At 54.5% G+C, this 18287-nt stretch overlaps 4 protein-coding genes across 7 annotated transcripts; 3 read left to right on the top strand and 1 right to left on the bottom strand.

Annotated features, from left to right (window-relative positions):
* Positions 1-214: 214 nt before the first annotated feature.
* Positions 215-6631, top strand: LOC147042146 (arf-GAP with SH3 domain, ANK repeat and PH domain-containing protein 2-like). Of its 3 annotated transcripts, XM_085938382.1 has the most exons (28): positions 217-663; positions 1015-1087; positions 1284-1432; positions 1508-1582; positions 1667-1716; positions 1776-1905; positions 1972-2057; positions 2127-2202; positions 2298-2384; positions 2448-2551; positions 2615-2684; positions 2786-2893; positions 3039-3126; positions 3199-3247; positions 3319-3482; positions 3568-3701; positions 3774-3868; positions 3947-4136; positions 4210-4295; positions 4359-4474; positions 4541-4608; positions 4675-4782; positions 4843-5143; positions 5212-5401; positions 5594-5652; positions 5723-5787; positions 5848-5967; positions 6052-6631. In XM_085938382.1, exons 1-28 carry the CDS (start codon positions 538-540, stop codon positions 6124-6126), a joined length of 3042 nt encoding a protein of 1013 aa, XP_085794508.1. In that variant the 5' UTR covers positions 217-537; the 3' UTR covers positions 6127-6631. The 3 variants fall into 3 exon arrangements, with proteins under 3 accessions (XP_085794510.1, XP_085794508.1, XP_085794509.1); XM_085938383.1 differs by lacking the exon at positions 2786-2893 and having other exon boundaries at positions 221-663; XM_085938384.1 differs by lacking the exon at positions 2786-2893 and having other exon boundaries at positions 215-663; positions 3039-3247.
* Positions 6632-6742: 111 nt separating this feature from the next.
* On the top strand, positions 6743-10419 carry LOC147042145 (cleavage and polyadenylation specificity factor subunit 3-like). The gene is made up of 18 exons (XM_085937519.1): positions 6743-6966; positions 7165-7228; positions 7300-7397; positions 7471-7599; positions 7689-7866; positions 7951-8040; positions 8119-8269; positions 8341-8516; positions 8592-8750; positions 8828-8974; positions 9036-9188; positions 9264-9372; positions 9442-9540; positions 9618-9712; positions 9783-9870; positions 9962-10028; positions 10095-10191; positions 10267-10419. The coding sequence occupies exons 1-18, from the start codon at positions 6896-6898 to the stop codon at positions 10354-10356; spliced, it is 2061 nt and encodes a 686-aa protein (XP_085793645.1). The 5' UTR covers positions 6743-6895; the 3' UTR covers positions 10357-10419.
* LOC147042144 (disintegrin and metalloproteinase domain-containing protein 17-like) lies at positions 10288-14730 on the bottom strand. Its single transcript, XM_085937518.1, has 17 exons — positions 14505-14730; positions 14037-14166; positions 13845-13975; positions 13669-13757; positions 13429-13603; positions 13217-13353; positions 13071-13157; positions 12891-13001; positions 12581-12826; positions 12352-12498; positions 12035-12234; positions 11838-11941; positions 11623-11757; positions 11423-11553; positions 11187-11354; positions 11057-11113; positions 10288-10995 (listed from the first exon to the last, which is right to left on the bottom strand). Exons 1-17 carry the CDS (start codon positions 14575-14577, stop codon positions 10705-10707), a joined length of 2412 nt encoding a protein of 803 aa, XP_085793644.1. The 5' UTR covers positions 14578-14730; the 3' UTR covers positions 10288-10704.
* A 271-nt stretch (positions 14731-15001) lies between these two features.
* On the top strand, positions 15002-18249 carry taf1b (TATA box binding protein (Tbp)-associated factor, RNA polymerase I, B). Of its 2 annotated transcripts, none has more exons than XR_015068880.1 (14): positions 15002-15149; positions 15326-15424; positions 15510-15588; positions 15696-15796; positions 15867-15959; positions 16020-16125; positions 16195-16348; positions 16419-16518; positions 16595-16742; positions 16847-17021; positions 17084-17224; positions 17301-17364; positions 17435-17666; positions 17798-17947. XR_015068880.1 is itself a non-coding variant. In XM_085937522.1 (14 exons), the coding sequence occupies exons 1-14, from the start codon at positions 15132-15134 to the stop codon at positions 17985-17987; spliced, it is 1704 nt and encodes a 567-aa protein (XP_085793648.1). In that variant the 5' UTR covers positions 15002-15131; the 3' UTR covers positions 17988-18249. The 2 variants fall into 2 exon arrangements, 1 of the variants encoding a protein (XP_085793648.1); XM_085937522.1 differs by having other exon boundaries at positions 17297-17364; positions 17798-18249.
* The last annotated feature ends 38 nt before the right edge of the window (positions 18250-18287 follow it).

Genomic DNA, 18287 nt, shown 5'->3' with positions numbered 1-18287 from the left:
AATGGGTCAAGTGTGCTAAAAAAAAAAGCAAGCGTCACAGCTGGTGGGGGGGGGGGGGGGACTAAAAGATTGGTCACCCTAATGAAATCATTTCGAGGAAATCACAATGTCCCATCACCGGTGAGCTATTTTTAGAGCAGCCCACGCTTGTGGTTTCTGAGGGCATGCGAGTTGCAGGTTGGTTTACGTCGCAAATCAAAGCAGATGACAATCCATTTTGATGCATCACGTCGTGACGTCAGTGTTCCACTTGGCGGCGCTATCACGCCGTCCAGCTACTTGGCCAACCGCCCATCGAGGCCACACGAGAAGCAGAAGTCAGCGAGTAGTCGGTGCAAAGTGCAACAGATTGAGTCGTCGCTTGCGTGCACCAAGGAAGTGCCTGGAAATCCACGCCTAGAAGTCTTTGAAAGCCTTCCACAACTTTTTTTTTTGTGTGCGAGTGTGAAGCAGGTGTGGCGCTCCTGGCCCCACCTGAGCTTGCGTGACGTCACGCCGGTGCGGTTCTTTTCCGGCTCGGGATTGTGAACTGCAGCCATGCCGGACGTGCTGAGCGTCACCGAGTTCATCGGTGAGTGCAACGACGACTACAAGGCGCCCACCACGTCCAGCTTCTCCACGCGCATGACGCACTGTAGGAACAGCGTCAACGCCCTTGAGGAGGTAACACGCACACAAGAAAAAAAAAAGGGGGGGGGGGGGGGTCGTGTCCCGGATGGACACTGTGTTTGTTGGACCAACTTTCTGAATGGGTTTACATTTGTGTGTTTGTTGGCCCCAAACACACACACAGCCTTTGAGCAAGGCACTCCTGCATCATTCTGTGTGTTTGATGAAATATGTGAATGTGTGAGACAATCAAAAGTGGTTTTGACATTGATGCAAACAGTGAGAGGAAGTGACACGTAATGACCACCAGTGGTGGTCCACCACAGTACATCACAACAGGAAGTACAACTTCTCTCTGCCACTTCTTATTTCTTCTGTCTTGTGTGGTGTGTGTTGATGATTCAGGTTCTGGACGTGGAGCGCTCTGTTCTGTCCAAACTGAAGAAAGCGGTGAAGTCCGTGTATACGTCAGGGCTGGGTGAGACACTGGCCTTCTCTTTTATTGCGCTCTTGTTGTCGTGTCAGCAGGTTCTGTAGAGCGCCGACAGATTTCACAAACACATTTCCGTACTGGCCTCGGCCCGACGTGCATTCCCGGCCGTGTCCCGGCATGCCGAGTGCACAATACCGAACGCAAATCTCCTCGTCGAGACGTGTGCGTGCTTGCATTGCAGTCCACGTGGAGCACGAGGACCAATACGTGTCGGCTATGGAGAAGCTGGGCGACAACTGCCTGAGCGGCGACGACGCCGCCGACGTGGGCGCCGCCTTCCTCAAGTTTGCCGTTTTCAGCAAAGAACTAACGGCGCTCTTCAAGAACCTGGTGAGCTTCCGGCCCCGCCCGCATCGTCCCCCACGATACCCCCCCGCCTCACTTATGTCATTTCCCGTTTGATAGATCCAGAACATGAACAATATCATCTCCTTCCCGTTGGACAGTCTACTCAAGGGGGATCTACGCGGCGTCAAGGGGGTGCGTCCTCGCTCGGCATGACGCGTGTCATGTGACGCGCCGCATCACACCTTACATGTCAGGTGACCCGTGTCATCCCCTCAGGACCTGAAGAAGCCGTTTGACAAGGCCTGGAAGGATTACGAGAGCAAACTGTAAGCACCGGGGCTTGGGCTTCTCGCGCTTTTCTCCTCAGCCTCGGTTTCGTTGACAGCTCCAAACTGGAGAAGGAGAAACGCGAGCACGCCAAGCAGCACGGGATGATTCGCACCGAGTTCAGCGGCGGCGAGATCGCCGAGGAGATGGAGAAGGAGCGGCGCGTCTTCCAGTTGAACATGTGCGAGGTGGGTCAGAGGTCGCGCGCTCTTTGACCAGAAGTGACGTCATTGTTTTTTTCCCCCCCCCCAAAGTACCTTCTCAAAGTCAACGACATCAAGGTCAAGAAGGGCGTCGACTTCCTGCAGAACCTTATCAAGTATTTCCACGCGCAGTGCAAGTGAGACCCGAGACGGACGCCGCAACGTCTTGCGCGCACACAAACGCTCACGCGCACACACGCGCTCAGTTTCTTCCAGGATGGACTGACGGCCGTCGAGAGCCTCAAACCCTCGGTGGAGAAAATGGCGTCCGAACTCACGGCGGTGAGGACGCCGACGTCACGTGGGCTTCGAATTGAACCTTTGAAAAAGTCTGAGGGGGATGTGTGTGTGTGTGTGTGTGTGTGTGTGTGGAGCAGATCAAACAGACGCAGGACGGCGAGAGGAAACAACTGACTCAGCTCCGAGACCTCCTGAAGACCTCGTTGCAGTCTGACAGCAAAGAGGTTCGGAGGAGGCCTGCTGTAGGGCAGGGGCGGAGCTTAACCCTATACACGATCGATTGACAGGAGGCTCCGGCCAAGCAGAAGCAAGGCTACAGCCTGCACCAGCTGCAAGGCAACAAGGCGCACGGGACGGAGCGCTCGGGAGTTCTGTCCAAGAGGAGCGAGGGGTGAGTGGGCGCGCCAGCCAGCGCCAACGTGTCAGCGTGCCTGCTCATGGTTGTGTGGCGCAGGTTGAGGAAAGTTTGGCAGAAGAGGAAGTGCTCGGTGAAAAACGGTTTCCTGACCATCTGCCACGCCACGGTAAGCCCCGCCCACCGGCCGCCACCCGCGCAAACGCCCGCCGTTGCGTTTTAATTCGGGTTTGTGTTGTCGTTTTGTTTTGTTTTGTTTTGCTTTTGAAGTTTTTACACCAAGAGTCAAACGACCAATCAGGACAAAGCAAGCGGGAGAGCAAGAAAATCAGGAAGAGGAGGAGGAAGAGCTTAAGGAAAAGGATGAGAGACAGAAGGGTTTTCATTTTTTGGAAGTTTTTTTTTTTTTTTATTGGCAAGACCGTTAATAACAATGACATCATCGACGTGGGGGGCGGGGTTTGCTCGTGAGGGAAAACACCTTCTTTTGTTCCCTAAATGCCTTTTTGCGTGTGTTTTCCAGACCAATCGACCACCGGCCAAACTGAACCTTCTGACGTGCCAGGTGAAGAAGAACGCCGACGACAAGAGGAACTTTGACCTCTTTTCACGTAAGCCACACCAGCAGAACCTGAGCGAAAATGTCAGGGTGGCTCGTAAGGCGCCTTTGCTCTCCCCCTCAGACGACCGGACGTATCACTTCCAGGCGGAGGACGAGGCCGAGTGCCAGATGTGAGTAGTCGCCGTCTCGCCTCGCCTGGGCCGGCCGGCCGGCGCTGATGCGAGACGTTTCTCGGCCGCAGATGGATGTCGGTCCTCCAGAACAGCAAAGAAGAAGCGCTGAGTAAAGCTTTTAAGGGCGACCAGGACGAAGGCGACAACATCGTGCAGGAGCTCACCAAAGCCATCGTCGCAGATGTCAGGAAGATGGACGGCAACCGCGTCTGCTGCGACTGTGGCGCTCCAGGTGACCCCGACGTGGCTCCTGGTCTTGCATGCGCTAACGCTAATGGGCTAACCGGGTTTGAGATGTTTGCTGTTTGCCGCCGCAGGTCCCTCCTGGTTGTCCACCAACCTCGGCGTGCTCATCTGCATCGAGTGCTCGGGGATCCACAGAGAGATCGGGGTGCACTACTCCAGAATTCAGAGTCTGGACCTGGATGTGCTGGGAACATCCGAGCTACTGGTGAGTCCGCTCGCTCGCTCGCTCGCCGACGGGAAACGGCCGCCGCCAAAACGTGCCGCTCTCGCCTCTCAGCTGGCCAAGAACGTCGGCAACGCCGCCTTCAATGACATCATGGAGGCGGAGCTTTCTGCAGAGGGCGTGGCCAAGCCTGAACCCACCAGTGACATGTGAGTGGAAACACACCCGCTAGCCGGAGCTAGACGGATGGTCGGCAGATGATCGCTCCGCTCCGTCCGTGTGTGCAGGCAGAGCCGGAAGGACTTCATCACGTCCAAGTACGTGGACAAGGCGCTGGTCCGCCGTCAGTGCGCCGACAAGGAGGGCCGCCTGCAGGCGCTGTACCAGGCGGTGCGCAACCGCGACATCCTGGCGCTCCTCCAGGTCTACGGCGAGGGCGTGGATCTCACCGAGAGCTTCCCGCAGACCCACCAGCACGTACGTCCGTCCGTCCGTCCGTCCGTCCCTCTTACATCTCCTCAGAGAAAATGCTTGACGATGGCACTTTTAGGAGCCGGATGAAACGGTCCTCCATCTCGCCGTGCGCATGGTGGACAGGAACTCTCTACACATCGTCGACTTCCTGGCGCAGAACAGGTAACGACTCTTCAGTCGTCTGAGGAAAACCACGCGTGGAGATTAATGCGTGTGTGTGTGTAGCGGCAACCTGGACAAGCAGACCAGCAAAGGAAGCACGGCGGTGCATTACTGCTGCTTGACGGACAACGGCGAGTGCCTGAAACTCCTCCTCCGAGGAAAAGCCTCCGTGACCATCGGTAAGTCCCGCATCTTCTGCCAAATATGCAAATAGGATCATATGCGACGTGTGTGTACGTGCGTAGCCAATGAGAGCGGAGAAACACCGCTGGACATTGCGAGACGACTCGGCCACACTGAATGCGAAGATCTGGTGAGAGTCCAGCAGTCCGGCAATGAAGCTCCACGGAGTGAGGCTAAACTTCCAACTATGTGTCAGCTGACTCAGGCTCAGTCGGGGAAGTTCAACGTCCACGTGCACGTGGAGTACGAGTGGCGTCTCCATAACGACGACATGGACGAGAGTGAGGACGAGTTGGATGACAAGGTGAGCGCCGCCGTCCTAACGCTGTTGGATGTCCTAACGCCCCCTCGCCCCCCCCCCCAGCCCACGCCGCACCGCCGCGAGGAGCGTGATCGACCCGTCAGCTGCTTCGTGGGCGCCGGCCTTCCCGGGCAGATTGCCAAACATCGCAGTCAGATTCCCAGCATGATGATCAGCAACGAGACGTACGGCGCCGTGCTGGACCGGCACCTGCCGCCCGGGCCCAATCCCCCGTTGCCGCCCAGGGCCCCCGCCAGAGGGCAGCCCGCTAAGACGGGCGCCATGGAAACCATCGGAAGGCAGAGGTCTTCATCCGACCCTCCGATCCTCAACGTGACCCCCGACAGAAACACCTCCATGTACGGTGAGTGGCACTTCCCGTCCATGAGCGACGCTTTGGAGCCAAGCATCACGCCACTCGTGATCCTCCAGTTCTCCCAGTGGCTCCTCCACCTCCACCTCCTCCTCCGCTTCCTAAAGACAACCACGGGCCCCGGACCTCCCTTCCCACCGTGGGCCCGCCTCCCACTACATCCTCGATTCCACCGCCTCCGCCTTCTCGCCACAAAGCGCCGCTGCCCCCGCCCGTCGCCAAATCAACGGGACCCAAATTAGCCAGCGGGTAAGTACTTCTCCATTTTGACTCCACTTAGGAATCTGAAGTGGCGTACACAAGTCTGAGCTCGACTCAACAGGTATGCACTGATCAAGGAGGATCTGAATAGAATGCGTTTTTTTTTTTTTTTTTTTTTAAATGACTTTCCACAGTGGTCTCGGAATTGAAATCGCACAATAAATGGATAATTGATTTCAGATCAGAACGATCAGTTCCACCCAGGTCGTCGCTGAGAAGGAATCCAACAGACAAGCGAGGTACACAGACGCACACGTGTGTGTGTGTGTGAGTGCGTGTCATGTTACGAACAAAGATATCTCCATTTAGCTTCTCAGGTCCAGTCCCCCCGAGACTCCTCCCCCCCAACCCCAAAACCAAGAAGCACCTTCAGCGTAAGTCCTAATGGCTGACGATGACGCCGGTTGGTCTTAATGGCCGTTGCGCACACGCAGGCGTCAAGACCCAAAAGGGTGCGGGCCATCTACAGATGTTCCGCCGACAACCCTGACGAGCTGACCTTCGACGAGGGCGAGGTGATCGTGGTGGAGGGCGAAGAGGACAGCGAGTGGTGGGTGGGTGAGCCGCCCGCCCGGCCGGCCGGCGCTTCCAACTGTTGGCGGCGCTCTCTGATTGGCCCGCTGTGCTCTCTGCTTCAGATGGGCCACGTGGAGGCGGAACCTTCGCGGCGAGGAGTCTTTCCGGTCACCTTTGTGCATTTCATCACAGAGTGACTCCTGGAGTCCTCGAGTGACGAATAAAATGAAATTGGAAGAAAGGGGATTGGAAATCGGCAGACTGGTCTTCTGGGACTCTGTCCTCCATCTTCATCAATGAGCAAGATGCCACTTGAATTCCTTCTGTGACCAGATCTTCTGTGATCGCAGATCTTTCATTATTGGAAATGCCAATAATCGTGTTATGTAATATTGTTGTTTATCAAAAACATACCTAAATGACATTAAATAGATTTTTTCCGTTCTTATGTTTTGGATCAATTGAATGGCCATTGAGCGTCTCCCCACCTTGTCCACCAGAGGGCAGTACACCACAAGCTGGAGGATCCATTGGACTTGAACTTTATCAATAATGGCTATTGAGGCCAGACATCTCAGCTTCTCACAGAGGATAAGGAATGAATAAAGTCTTATGTCTAAATCTGTTCAAATATCTGTTTAATATGCATTACCAGTTATGTGTTAGCATTAGCAAATTAGTATTAAATATACAAGATGTCAATTGTCTGTATTATTTTTTTTTTTGAGTGAACAGTCTTTTTTTGAACAATTAATTCACTGTTTGCCAAAGTGGAGTCGACTACCCGCTTGTAGGAAGCAAGTGCCTCCGGAGGTGGCGCTAAAGAGAAAGTGGCGCTGTTAAGCCTCGTCGAAGAAGAAAACCCGGAAGTAATCGGCAAGTCAACTTCAGTAAGCGCACACTGCGTTTCAATTGTCGAGCGAATGTCCCTTTTTGTGGCGTTGCACCGCTTTTCTCGAGTAGAAGATGTCAAACAAACGAAAAAGTGATGTTGCAGTTCCCGCCGAGGAAAGCGACCAACTTCTTATTCGGCCACTGTGAGTGTTTGAAAACTTCAAAGTGACGCTTTCTTTCTTGGGCCTCCCGCCAAGCGCTTTCACATCACGTTCGAATCCAGAACCTCTGTGATGATGTTCATTTCACTTTGTGTTTTCAATCTTGCTTCCCTCTCTTTTGGTTTTAATGTTGGACACCTGCTATTAGATTTCACTTCTTTTTTTGTTGTGGGTGTGTAGCGGAGCTGGCCAAGAGGTGGGACGGTCCTGTATCATCTTGGAGTTTAAAGGGCGCAAAATTATGGTAAGTAAGATCTTCTGCGCTCATTTGCTTGGTGACGGTTGTGCCATGACATCATGGTTGTGGTCTGGTAGCTGGACTGCGGCATCCATCCAGGCCTGGAGGGCATGGACGCGCTGCCGTACATCGACCTCATCGACCCGGCCGAGATCGACCTGCTCCTCATCAGCCAGTAAGTCATCTGCCGTTACTCACGATTCTTGCTCAGGCAATCACACATTCAAACCAAACATTCTTTCTTTCAGCTTCCATCTGGACCACTGCGGTGCTCTGCCCTGGTTCCTGCAGAAGACCAGCTTCAAGGGGCGCACCTTCATGACCCACGCCACCAAGGCCATCTACCGTTGGCTGCTGTCCGATTACGTCAAAGTCAGGTGGGTTCCGTCCTGGGATGCTCAGATGGCCATACTTTGATTTCCGCAGCTCTCTACGAAAGCAGACTCATCTTTGTGTGCGCCCTCAGCAACATCTCGGCCGACGACATGCTGTACACGGAGACGGACTTAGAGGAGAGCATGGAGAAAATCGAGACCATCAACTTCCACGAGGTCCGGGAAGTGGCGGGAATCAAGTTCTGGTGCTACCACGCCGGACACGTTCTGGGCGCCGCCATGTTTATGATCGAGATCGCCGGCGTCAAGGTACGGAGTCGCCAACTGTTAAAAACAAAATGGCGCTGTTGCTAGCTTGGCTGTACAAATGTTTTTAAATGTGTGTGTGTGAAGCTGTTGTACACAGGAGACTTCTCGCGTCAGGAGGACAGACACTTGATGGCGGCGGAGATCCCCAGCGTCAAACCGGACATCCTCATCACGGTCCGCTGGTTCGCCGGGCTGACTTTTGGCCGTCGTGTTCTGTTTGCCGTCCTGACGTGAAGTACGCGTGTGTGTCAGGAGTCCACGTACGGGACGCACATCCACGAGAAGCGCGAAGAGCGCGAGGCGCGCTTCTGCAACACGGTCCACGACATTGTCAACCGAGAAGGACGCTGCTTGATTCCCGTCTTTGCGCTCGGACGAGCGCAGGAGCTTCTTCTCATCCTCGGTAAGCTCCTGCTCGTGTGTGTGCGTGTGTCTGCCGAGAAATACACGTGTGAGGGTTGTGTGTGCGCGCAGACGAGTACTGGCAGAACCACCCGGAGCTGCACGACATTCCCATCTACTACGCGTCGTCGCTGGCTCGCAAGTGCATGGCCGTCTACCAGACGTACATCAACGCCATGAACGACAAGATCCGCAAGGCCATCAACGTCAACAACCCTTTTGTCTTCAAGCACATCAGCAACCTCAAGGTGACTCCACTCGCTGAAGTTTATTATTATTATTTTTTTTTTTGTGTGTAACCGTGTGCGCGTGCCCGTCGGCAGAGCATGGACCACTTTGACGACATCGGGCCGAGCGTGGTGATGGCGTCTCCCGGCATGATGCAGAGCGGTTTGTCTCGAGAACTCTTTGAGAGCTGGTGCACCGACAAGAGGAACGGCGTCATCATCGCCGGCTACTGCGTGGAGGGCACGCTCGCCAAGGTGCCGGCACGTACCGCAATCAAACTCCAAAACCTTCAGACAGATTGAGCGAAGATCCGCCGCCGATTGTGTTTCAGCACATCATGACGGAGCCGGAAGAAATCAGCACCATGTCGGGACAAAAGCTCCCGCTGAAGATGTCGGTGGACTACATCTCCTTCTCGGCTCACACCGACTACCAACAAACCAGCGAGTTCATCCGAGCGCTCAAACCGCCTCACGTGGTAAGCGTCCGACTCCGGGAGGCGTCGTCCCCGCGCCGACGTCTCCTCCTCCCGCTCGTAGATCCTGGTCCACGGCGAGCAGAACGAGATGGCCCGGCTGAAGGCGGCGCTCATCCGCGAGTACGAGGACAACGACGAGGTCCACATCGAAGTCCACAACCCCAGAAACACGGAGGCCGTCACGCTCAACTTCCGCGGAGAGAAACTGGCCAAGGTGCTTTGACGCCGTGGTTAGCGCAACCGGAAGCGCGACCGCGCCTTGACGGCGCCGCCCGCGTTTTGTCTGCAGGTGATGGGCTCGCTGGCCGACAAGGCCTGCACTCAAGGTCAGAGGGTGTCGGGCATCCTGGTCAAAAAAAACTTCAACTATCACATCCTCACGCCCGCCGATCTCTCAGGTCAGTGCGTGCGTTTGAAGAGCGCGTGTTGTGACCTCATCTAACGCGCCGGTTGCGCTTGTGCTCCAGAGTACACGGATCTGAACGTGGGCACGGTCACGCAGACGCAGGCCATCCCGTACACGGGACCCATCTCGCTGCTGGTCTCGCAACTCCGATGCCTCACCGGTAACACGTTTGCACACACGCGGGTGTGTCCGTCTGTCCGTGCAGTGTGTGTGAATGAGTTGTGCGTTTGTTTTGAGGCGACGTGGAGCAGGTGGAGCCCGCAGACAAGATCACCGTACGGATCTTCAAGAACATCACGCTGGTCCACGAGGCCGGCATGGTTCTCCTGGAGGTCAGATCCGCGCAATAACGTTGACCGGGTGTCAATCAAACAAACTTATGTGTACGTGTGGTCCTCTCAGTGGCTGGCCAACCCGCTCAACGACATGTACGCCGACGTGGTGACCACCGTGGTTCTGGAAGTCCAGTCCAACCCCAACGCTCAGAAGAGTCAGTCAAGACAGCACCGGTGAAATTCCTGACCCGGAATCCGCTTGACCGTTCACAGCCGCCTTTTTTTTTTTTTTTTTTTCCTTTTCAGTACTGGAAGCTCGGCGGGAAACTTTTGACCAGGAAGTCTTCGTTGAAAGATTGGAACTCATGCTGCAGTGAGTCCAGTCGCACTTCCAAACGCAAATAGTTCTTATTCTGAACCTGTGCGTGTGCGCGCGTAGTGATATGTTCGGTGAGGACTGCGTGGATTTCAAAGACGGCGACAAGGTGACGGTCAGCGTGGACGGCGCTTTGGCTCACGTGGACCCCGAGACCCGGGTAAGTCTCAAAGTCTTCCTCCAAAGTCCTTTCGGCCAGGCTAAGCTATCTTGACGAGCGCTCCGTTCCCCGCAGGAGGTGACGTGCGCCGAGGACGAGTCTCTCAAGGACATGCTGGAAGTCGCCGTCCATCGGCTTTACGACGCCCTCAATCCCGTCGCCTGAGACGGACAGTGCGTCGTGTCGTTTTTTAATTTTTGCTTTTGTAAAATAAATGTGAACATTTGATCACGAGACTCTGTCTTGTGTTACCATGGTAACCGCTTAGTAGAGGGCTTCCTCAGGTTTTGGGGGACACGGATGCTTTTGGTTTTATTTGTCACGCAAGAGGTCAGCAAGGTGTTGATGGTGGTCCAACAATCATCAACCATCATCTATGTGGTGGGTCGTTTCATTTCATATTTGACAACTGCCGTGTTGTTTGGTAACCTTATTGTTTCCACAGATAAGATTGCCATGAGGATGAGGAGTCAAAGATCCCGAGCCACAATGTCGTCACCATGGTCTCTCGAGTCAACATAGCGTCTCTTTGGCATCGGCGCGGCGCTGATGTCGCAATTTGGCGGGCGGCGCCACGTCGCTCGTCAACCTTTGCTCCGTCAGGTCCTCGAAGGAACGCGCCACTGTTCCCTGGGGCCGCCCGAAGGCCTCCTGCAGCGCCGCCTCGTCCACGTTGGCGTCCTCGACGATGGTGGCCATCTTGGGGCTGTCCGGGGGGGCGGGGCTGGATGCCTGGAAGCGAGCGTTCGGAGACTTGAGGATCCGCACGGAAGCCGACTCCAGGCTGCTCAGGAGTTCCGCGTTCTGGAGAAAAACATCTGGGCTGAAGGGATCTGAAGTTTGCAAGTGGACGTCGCTTACTTACACTGGGGAAGAAGAGAGACTTGGTGGTCTGCTCGTACTGGCGGTCCACCTTCTTGTCCTGAGGCGCAAAACAACGCAAGTCAACCGTCGTGTCGTCGCCATGGCGATGGCGTACGGCGGGGTCCACGCACCACACAATGGACCAGCACGCTGAAGGGGATCCAGAAGAGCAGCGAGAAGGCCACCACGGAGCCCACCATGTTGTCGGCCAGGAAGGTGGTAAAGGTGTTGATGTCCAGTTTGTCGATGAAGTCCCACAGTCTCTCCACCACGTCCTGCACCTGTTTCATGCACTTCCCCTACGGATACCACACGTCACGTACGCAGGAGCAGGCGCACGCGTACTTCCTCCTGGCAACGCTCTTACCGCGCCGTCGCAGAAGCCCACTGTGCAGGGTTTGCCCTTACGCAGGAACAAGAACTGACCGGCCGTATCTCGGTAGGGAGCGCAAATGCCGCCGCTGCCTCGACAGCAAACCTTACAGGAAGTGGTGGTTTCTGGAACGACGAGGGAAAAAAAAAAACGAGGGAGGGGTTCACGCGAGGACCGACGGTGGCGCGGCATACCATTGCAGGCGCAGGGTTCCAGCTTGAGGACGGCCAGACAAAAGGGGACACATGAGCCGTCCTGACACTCGCCGCTGTCCAAACATGGCGTTTGGTCCGCCGCGTTCTCTGGAGGTGGACAATCTTCACTGGAGCCTTAAAAAAAAAAAAGACGCCGACACACAAATAAACGTGAGTATGCAGTCCAGAGAAAGCACACGTGACTTGTCGCTGACCTGTGCAGTAAGAGCGTCCCTTGCACGTGGCTTCGATGGGCTCCTGGCAAACCTCACCCGCGGCCTCCAGCTGGCACTTCCTGCAGCACGGGCTGTTCCTGTCACTGCACCTCCGTAGCAACATGCGCTAACGTTAGCGACACGCTAGTGTTCTTTACATAGCAACAGGCGTTAGCATCAGGCTAACAGCGTCTGACCTGCATCGCGACCCCGGTGTGAGGCGGCAGTCGGCAGTACAGCAGGGGTCAGAGGTTAAGTGCAGCAGTCCGGGATCGCACTCCTCTCCGGGTTCTACCCGAGAATTCCCGCAAACGTTGACTGTACGCTCCTTGAAACATGACGACGCCTTGGAGCGGAGACGCTTCACGATGGAACGTTTGGAGCACTTGGAGAACACCTAAACAACAAGTCGGACATCAGAACCTCGGACTAGAGTTAGGCTACAACTTGGATGCACCGATCTTGTCGCTGAAGTCAAAGGTCACGGACCGACTTTGTCACCCAGCGGACTGACCTTGTTGTTGAGCTGGTCTCCGCTGACAGCGATGGGGTACATGACGTACTTCCCTCCCTGATCCTCTTGGGGGGCGCAGTCGGGGTCGTTGTCGTGCTCCGCCCCAAAGTTGTGCCCCAGCTCGTGAGTGGTCACCAAGTCGGCTTCCTGTTGGGTCGAAAGGGAGCCGGGGTCACACGCGGTGCGTCACGCGCTCTCTGTCTTGCCTTTGCTAGCACGGTGGGGCCACCTTGGTGAGGATAGTCTTGCCGTAGTTTTTGGTACTGGTGAGTCCGGTGTTTAAATAGATGAGGCGGTGCGGGTCGGCGTCGGTGCTGGCCGACGGGCAGCCTTTGGAGCAGAGTCCGCCGGGGATGTCGGCCTTGATGGGCGCCACGTAGGCCAGGCCCAGCGTGCCCTCGTCAAAATCCTGATAAGTGAACAAGTGGGCCAGGCACACGTTGGCCGCCTTCTCTGATACGTCCACGCTGAATTGCTGCAAGAGAGAGATGTTCTCGGGCGTGTGCGCCAAAGTGGAGCCGAGCGGGTTGCGGTTTTACCTCTAGGAGCTTTTTGACATCCCACACGTCTCGACCGGCTACGGGACTCCCGGCCATGTTGAAGTGAACGACTCCCGGCGCCACCTGGGTCGGCGTCTTCTCGATGATGATCTGACGTGCACGCAAAAGCACACGTCAAGAACACCTAACTGACATTCGGCCGCGCTGGCGACAAAACACCTGCTGGATTTGGACGCCGTAGCCTGAGAAGTCCTCATCCCACGACGTGTTCCTGTAGATGTCGTCTACCCGGTCCATCAGCTCGATCTGTAAGTCGAAGATTTGAGCTACTTTAGCCCGATAAATCGCTTCGGCCTTGGTCTTACCAAGTAGTTGAGGGTGGTGCTCTCGTCGCGGCGTCCCATGTGCGTAAAGAAGCGATGGTCGGCCACCAGCAGCAACGGACACGTGTTCTTACTGTGAGGGTGCACGTCACGGCGTGCACGCCAGGCGGACTCTGAAGCTTGCACGATAACAACATACCGTCACAGGTTTGCTAACAGGAAGCGACATCAGGCACAGACACTATCTGCCATACCTTCTTCTTCGTCGTCTTCGGCGGCTTGGCGAAGGCCGTCGGGGAGGAGATGGCTGGGGTGGGAGTTGACGTAGCCGCAGACGGACGGGCGCTGCGCTCGGCTGACGTTTCGGATGCGGTCCGTGCGGTAGACCAGCAGACGGCCGTCCGAGGGCCACGTGAACCTCCAAAGAGGCTGAAACCGCAACACGCTGCTTCAAATGATCATGAATTGATTTGTTGACTTATCCTTGCAACTACCTCAATGTTAAACTCCGCCTCCTGGGTGAGGATGCGGGCCGAGAAGTCGCCATCGTCCATGTGAGCTTGAACGCGTGAGTTTTCTTCTCCTGCCGAGACCCAAAGAAAAAAAGAATGAGAAAAAGGCAACCATCGACTAGTCGCTCTCACCCCGGCAGCAATAATTGAGGAGGCACCGATGACGTGTCCGGTGAAGAAGGCGTGGCGGTCCACGCTCAGGCTTCGCTCGCCATCGTCGTCCACCACCCACGCCGAAAAGTCTTCGGTGAAGATGTGCTCGTTGTTCCTCAGGTACAGACGGAAGTCCCTGTCACAGCAACTTGAGCGTCAGTCGCCCCTCCACAGGTGAGCATTTCAAAACTCCTGACCTTTGCAATGCGTGGAAGCTGATCTCTTTCTCCACATGAGTGGCCAGCAGGTCTCGGCGACGGATGGAGTGTGCGTGTACGCTGGACGGCGACAGCACGTCAAAGTCGTCCAACATTGCACTCAGAGATGCTGAGGACCACACCGAGCCATCAAAGCTCATCCCACGGAAAATGTAACAGTAGTCATGCATAACGATTGTATTGTTCTGCAAAGAACGACTATATAAAACCTTATTACACTAGTACAGACCTGTTCATAACAAGTTGATATGCAAATGTGTAGTTAATATGAACTAAACATCCAAACGTACATTTTTTTTCACCATGTAGAAGTAAATAAAAGTTTTAGTTGAGATGTTCAGTGATCTAAATGTGTTGCAGGCTATCGGTATGTGTTTATTGATGGAAAGAAAATCCAGCTCTATAAATAAAAGCACGAAGTCTGGTTTGTATGTAAAAGAGACTTACAGAGTTGCGGGTCTTGTGAGTGCGTGTAGACTTCATTTTGCGTGAAAACCAAGAAAAAAAACGGCATCAACATGTTCACTTTGTCGGGACGTCACCAAAACGCTAAACTCGGCAGTTCATTTTTGTTGTTGTTAGAAGACTTGAGGATATATTTCAAGTTTTTGGGGTGTTCTGCTTCAGATGGACTCTTTTGTCATAGAAGAAAAAAAGACGTCAAGTTGACAAAACCAGGAAGACGCTCAGCTGAGAAGTCAAGTTAGGAGAAGCACAATCAATCAAAGCGGAAGCTATTGTTTCGGCTTCATAACAAAAGTATTTCATCGAACAATAATTCACTTTTCTTACAATAAAACAACGTTGCGTCAATAATAACCCACAACTGATTTTCATTTTTACGTCATTTATTTAAATCCTCTGTTTTAATGCTAATTCCTTTTTGAAAAAGCAGCTGCTGTTCTCGTTGCTCCCTGTAGGTGGCAGTACATGTTGAGTTGTAGAAAAAGAAGAAGAAAAACAACAACAACAACAACAAGAAGAAGAACGTTTCCGAAATAATCGCGGCAGCACGTGAGGATCGTCTCCAAAAGTGTCACACTTTTATCTTTTTAAAACCTTCGCTGTGGACAAATGGACGAAGAGTTCACGGTTTAGTACCCTCTTTCATTTTGTTGTAATGAAATGTTTTAACGACGTCCATTCAAAATCTGAATCGTCCGTGTTTTTCTGGTTTATTCAGTCCGAAAATATGCGCCATCTTGACGTCTGAAGGGTTAACATTTGTTGTATTACTAATATTGAAGTCGCTTATAATTGTGTTGCAGGGTGACTACCAGGAGGCGTGTGGGCAATGCGGCTACGTGGCTTGGGCCTTGTCGGAAGAGGGTCGCTTCTTCTGCAAGTCGTGTCACAATGTCATCGAGGTGGGTGGCTTGCTTGCTTGCTTGCTTGCTGTAGATTGTCACCATGCTGCCTGCCCTGTGAACAATTCCAATTGCCCCAATTCAGAGAGAACTCGTCATGAGCAAGGTGGTGACTGCACCGGGATTGACCAAAGTCTCCACCATGGGCCGAGTAAAGCATACAGGTGGGTGCGATTGTCCTCTGCCCTCTTGTCTCTACCCTTCTTTGTTACTCCAAATTCTTCTCAATGATGAGTTCTGCAGCATCAATGTTATCAATGTGTGTGCCCAGCTGAGCGAAGACTCCATTGGGTGGCGTGCGAAGGCTTCCAGTTCATCCTGATGAAGCAAGCGGCCGCGCTGATCGCGCTGGGTGTCCCGCCGAGCTTTAAGGTGGCGCTATGGATGCGGTGGCGTGATTGCCCGTGTGGGCGTGGCGTGACTGTGCTGTGCTGTACTTTAGGACGACGTGTTGTGGCCGCTGTGGCGACGCTTCCTGCAGATGAGCAAGCAGGCGTACACGCGTGACCCCGACAAGAGCGCCAAGTTTGATATGGTAAGGCCCGCCGGCGGAGACGTCATACACTTTTGACATTGACTTTTTTTTCCTCTTCAGCAAATTGCGGAGAAGGAATCGGAAAGCGGGGCCGAGTCATCTTTCGTATCCGCCAGCGAGACGGACGGCGAGACGTGCCTGAGCAGCCCGTCCACATCGCAAGCGGGTCAGACTCAACACGCCAGCTGCAAAAAGCGCGAGCGCTGGGCTTAACGCGTGACCCTCGAACCCGCAGACACCCAAAGCGATTGGTCGATAGGCTCCCTCCCCAGCTCGACGCCTCGTCGCAAGCGGCGCCGGGGCATCATGAGCATGACCCAGACGCTGGCGCTGATCCACTTGGCGCTGGTGTGGAGTCGCCAGGCGCTGACGCTCGGCGACCTTCTCAAGTGAGCCGCGACCTACCCTGCCTTGAAGACCAAAGAGCCACCCGGTGTAATGCGTATCTGTCGTCCGCAGGCTAGCCAACGACGGACACATCCCGTACGTCCACGCCTACCAGGATCTGCCAGAGGAGATGAGACTGGACGGCATTGAAGCCCTGATCTGCACCGTGCAGGTCAGGCAGGCCCCTCCACAGCTTTTCCGTCTCTCTCGGGCCCTGACAGCTCTGCACGTGTCCCGCCCCCTGGCAGAGCGTCCCCACCCACCAGGAGCTGTACCGGAAGGCCCAGAAGCTCATCAGCTTCCTCCGACTTCCGCCTTTTCCTCCGATCCGGCGCCAGGACCCGCTGCACCCGGTCATGCTCAGCCTGCGCTATCTGGTCGACGCCAATCTCCCCGGTACGCTAATGCTAACGTGCTAACTCAGGCTGGGGAGAAAAGTCAACCTAGACCTAATGATTGATGTGTTTTTTTTTAACCATGGTACCATCCTCCTCCGCCAGACGAACTCCATCCGTGGGTGTGCATGCTGATGGAGCGCAGCGGCATGGCGGACATGATGTGCGTCACGTCGGAACCATCACGCCGCAGCGCGCTGCCCCAGTACGACATCAATGCCGCCGCCCTCATCATCGTGGCCATCAAGCTCCTCTTCGGCCTGGACGACCACACCGAATGGTGACGCCGCTTTCCGGTTCCTCCGAACGTTACCGTACTTGATTGTCGATTTGAACCTTCAGGGATTTGTCGAACGCCGCCGGCGACACCGAAGAACCGACGTCTGACGGGCCGGGAAGCGTCTTTAGCCTGAGGAGATGGTACCGTCAGGTGCAAGCCGCCAAGCTCCAAAAGCAGGGAGCGCGGGATCGCGCCACAGCCAGGTGGGACGCCGCTTGACGGGCCTCGGACCGATATCGTTGTTTTCAGCGTGTTTACTTGTGCACTGCCGACAGGAAGCAGTGGAAGGCCACGCCGCTTTACTCGAGCAGGAAGCGCAAATACGTGGTCATCAAAAAACAAAGTAAGACGAAGGAAACTGTAAATGCGGCAGTGTCAAAAAGCTCAAAAGGTATTTGTGTGCGCGCTTTGAGGAATGGCAATGCAGCTGGCTTTGTGTTTGGAGAGATTGGCACAGCGTGATCAACGCGCACCCCCCGCGGCGCCGTCCTCTTTCACATTCTGCTGGGGGGCGGCCAACGGCACCGACGGCCCGAGTCTGCGCCACGATAGGCTGGATGCCGTCGTCAGCCGGAAACAGGAAGTCCTGACCCCCGTCAAGAAGGCGTACTGGCACCTGCCGCTCACATCTTGCCACCACCCCCGGTAAGCGTTGAATTCCTTTTGCCACCACACTCCTCTACTTCATTGAAATGGATCTGTTTCCGCCTCAGTGGTCTCATATTGACCAAAACACGCAAGGAATGAAAGGAATATCCATTTTTCTTTCTGCACAGGACGTGTGGCAGAAAGTGCGCTTCGTCGCCGGCCGAGTCCACGCTGTCGCGGTCTTTCCTGTGGCTCCTGCAGTTCTTCTGCTTCCTGTTGCAAGTCAGCCAAGCCGACTTGCACCAGGAAGTGATGGAAATTGAGAGGCGTGTCCTCTCCAGCAAAACAAAAAAACAAACAAACACCAGCAGGTCGTGACGAAAAGAAGAAAGGAAAAAGGTTTGGTTTTCCATCGGCACCCCTCTATCGCCGCCTTGTGGCCAGATGAAACATGACCTCATAATGCATTCCAGACAAAAGGTGAAAATCCACAAAACAAAGGTCTTTTCATCATGGAGGTCTTATTTATCAAAGTGATAGCGACTTGAGCAAAAGAGTGTTACATCTGTGTATCTGTCTGCTTTTGCATCTATACGCACGTGTGTGTTGATTGTTGGATAAAACTGAGAATGAACTTTGACCTTGGTGTAATGTGCACACTGGATGTGTTTTTGTTGC

Source organism: Syngnathus leptorhynchus, chromosome 18 (assembly GCF_054491065.1).
Source record: "Syngnathus leptorhynchus isolate UIUO chromosome 18, UIUO_Slep, whole genome shotgun sequence".
In the NCBI taxonomy this organism is placed as follows: Eukaryota; Metazoa; Chordata; class Actinopteri; order Syngnathiformes; family Syngnathidae; genus Syngnathus; species Syngnathus leptorhynchus.
The sequence above is the reverse complement of the archived record's forward strand: the minus strand, read 5'-3'. Positions and strand labels throughout refer to the sequence as shown.